Genomic DNA, 294 nt, shown 5'->3' with positions numbered 1-294 from the left:
CTTGACCACCACCTCCAGGTGCTGCTCCGCCTCGGAGATCGGCTGCGGGGGGGAGGGGGCGCGGGCGTCGCTCATGTCCACGTCCTGCTGCTCGTCCTCCTCGTGGGCGACGCTCATGGGCTCCTCCTTGGGCGTGAGGGCGTCGTGCTGCGCGTAGGCCTGCTGCGCGTGCTCCTCGCGCTGCGCGGCGTACAGGTGCGAGGCCTCCTGCAGGCGGACGCGCTGCTCGTACAGGCGCCGCAGCTCCTGCTGCATCTGAAGGGGGTCGTAGTGGCCGCGCTCACTCTGCATGCG

At 71.4% G+C, this 294-nt stretch overlaps 1 protein-coding gene across 1 annotated transcript in view; it reads right to left on the bottom strand.

Moving 5' to 3' along the window:
• The window catches only part of LOC119592432 (protein hunchback-like), a 3,414-nt gene that overhangs the window by 2,742 nt on the left and 378 nt on the right, over positions 1-294 (bottom strand). Inside the window, exon 2 of the mRNA XM_037941256.1 lies at positions 13-285. Coding sequence (XP_037797184.1) covers positions 13-285 — 273 coding nt within the window. The remainder of the gene's footprint in view (positions 1-12; positions 286-294) is intronic.

This window comes from Penaeus monodon, chromosome 30 (genome assembly GCF_015228065.2).
Source record: "Penaeus monodon isolate SGIC_2016 chromosome 30, NSTDA_Pmon_1, whole genome shotgun sequence".
NCBI classification, from domain to species: Eukaryota; Metazoa; Arthropoda; class Malacostraca; order Decapoda; family Penaeidae; genus Penaeus; species Penaeus monodon.
Note: the sequence above shows the minus strand (reverse complement) of the source record. Positions and strands in the feature narration are given on the sequence as shown.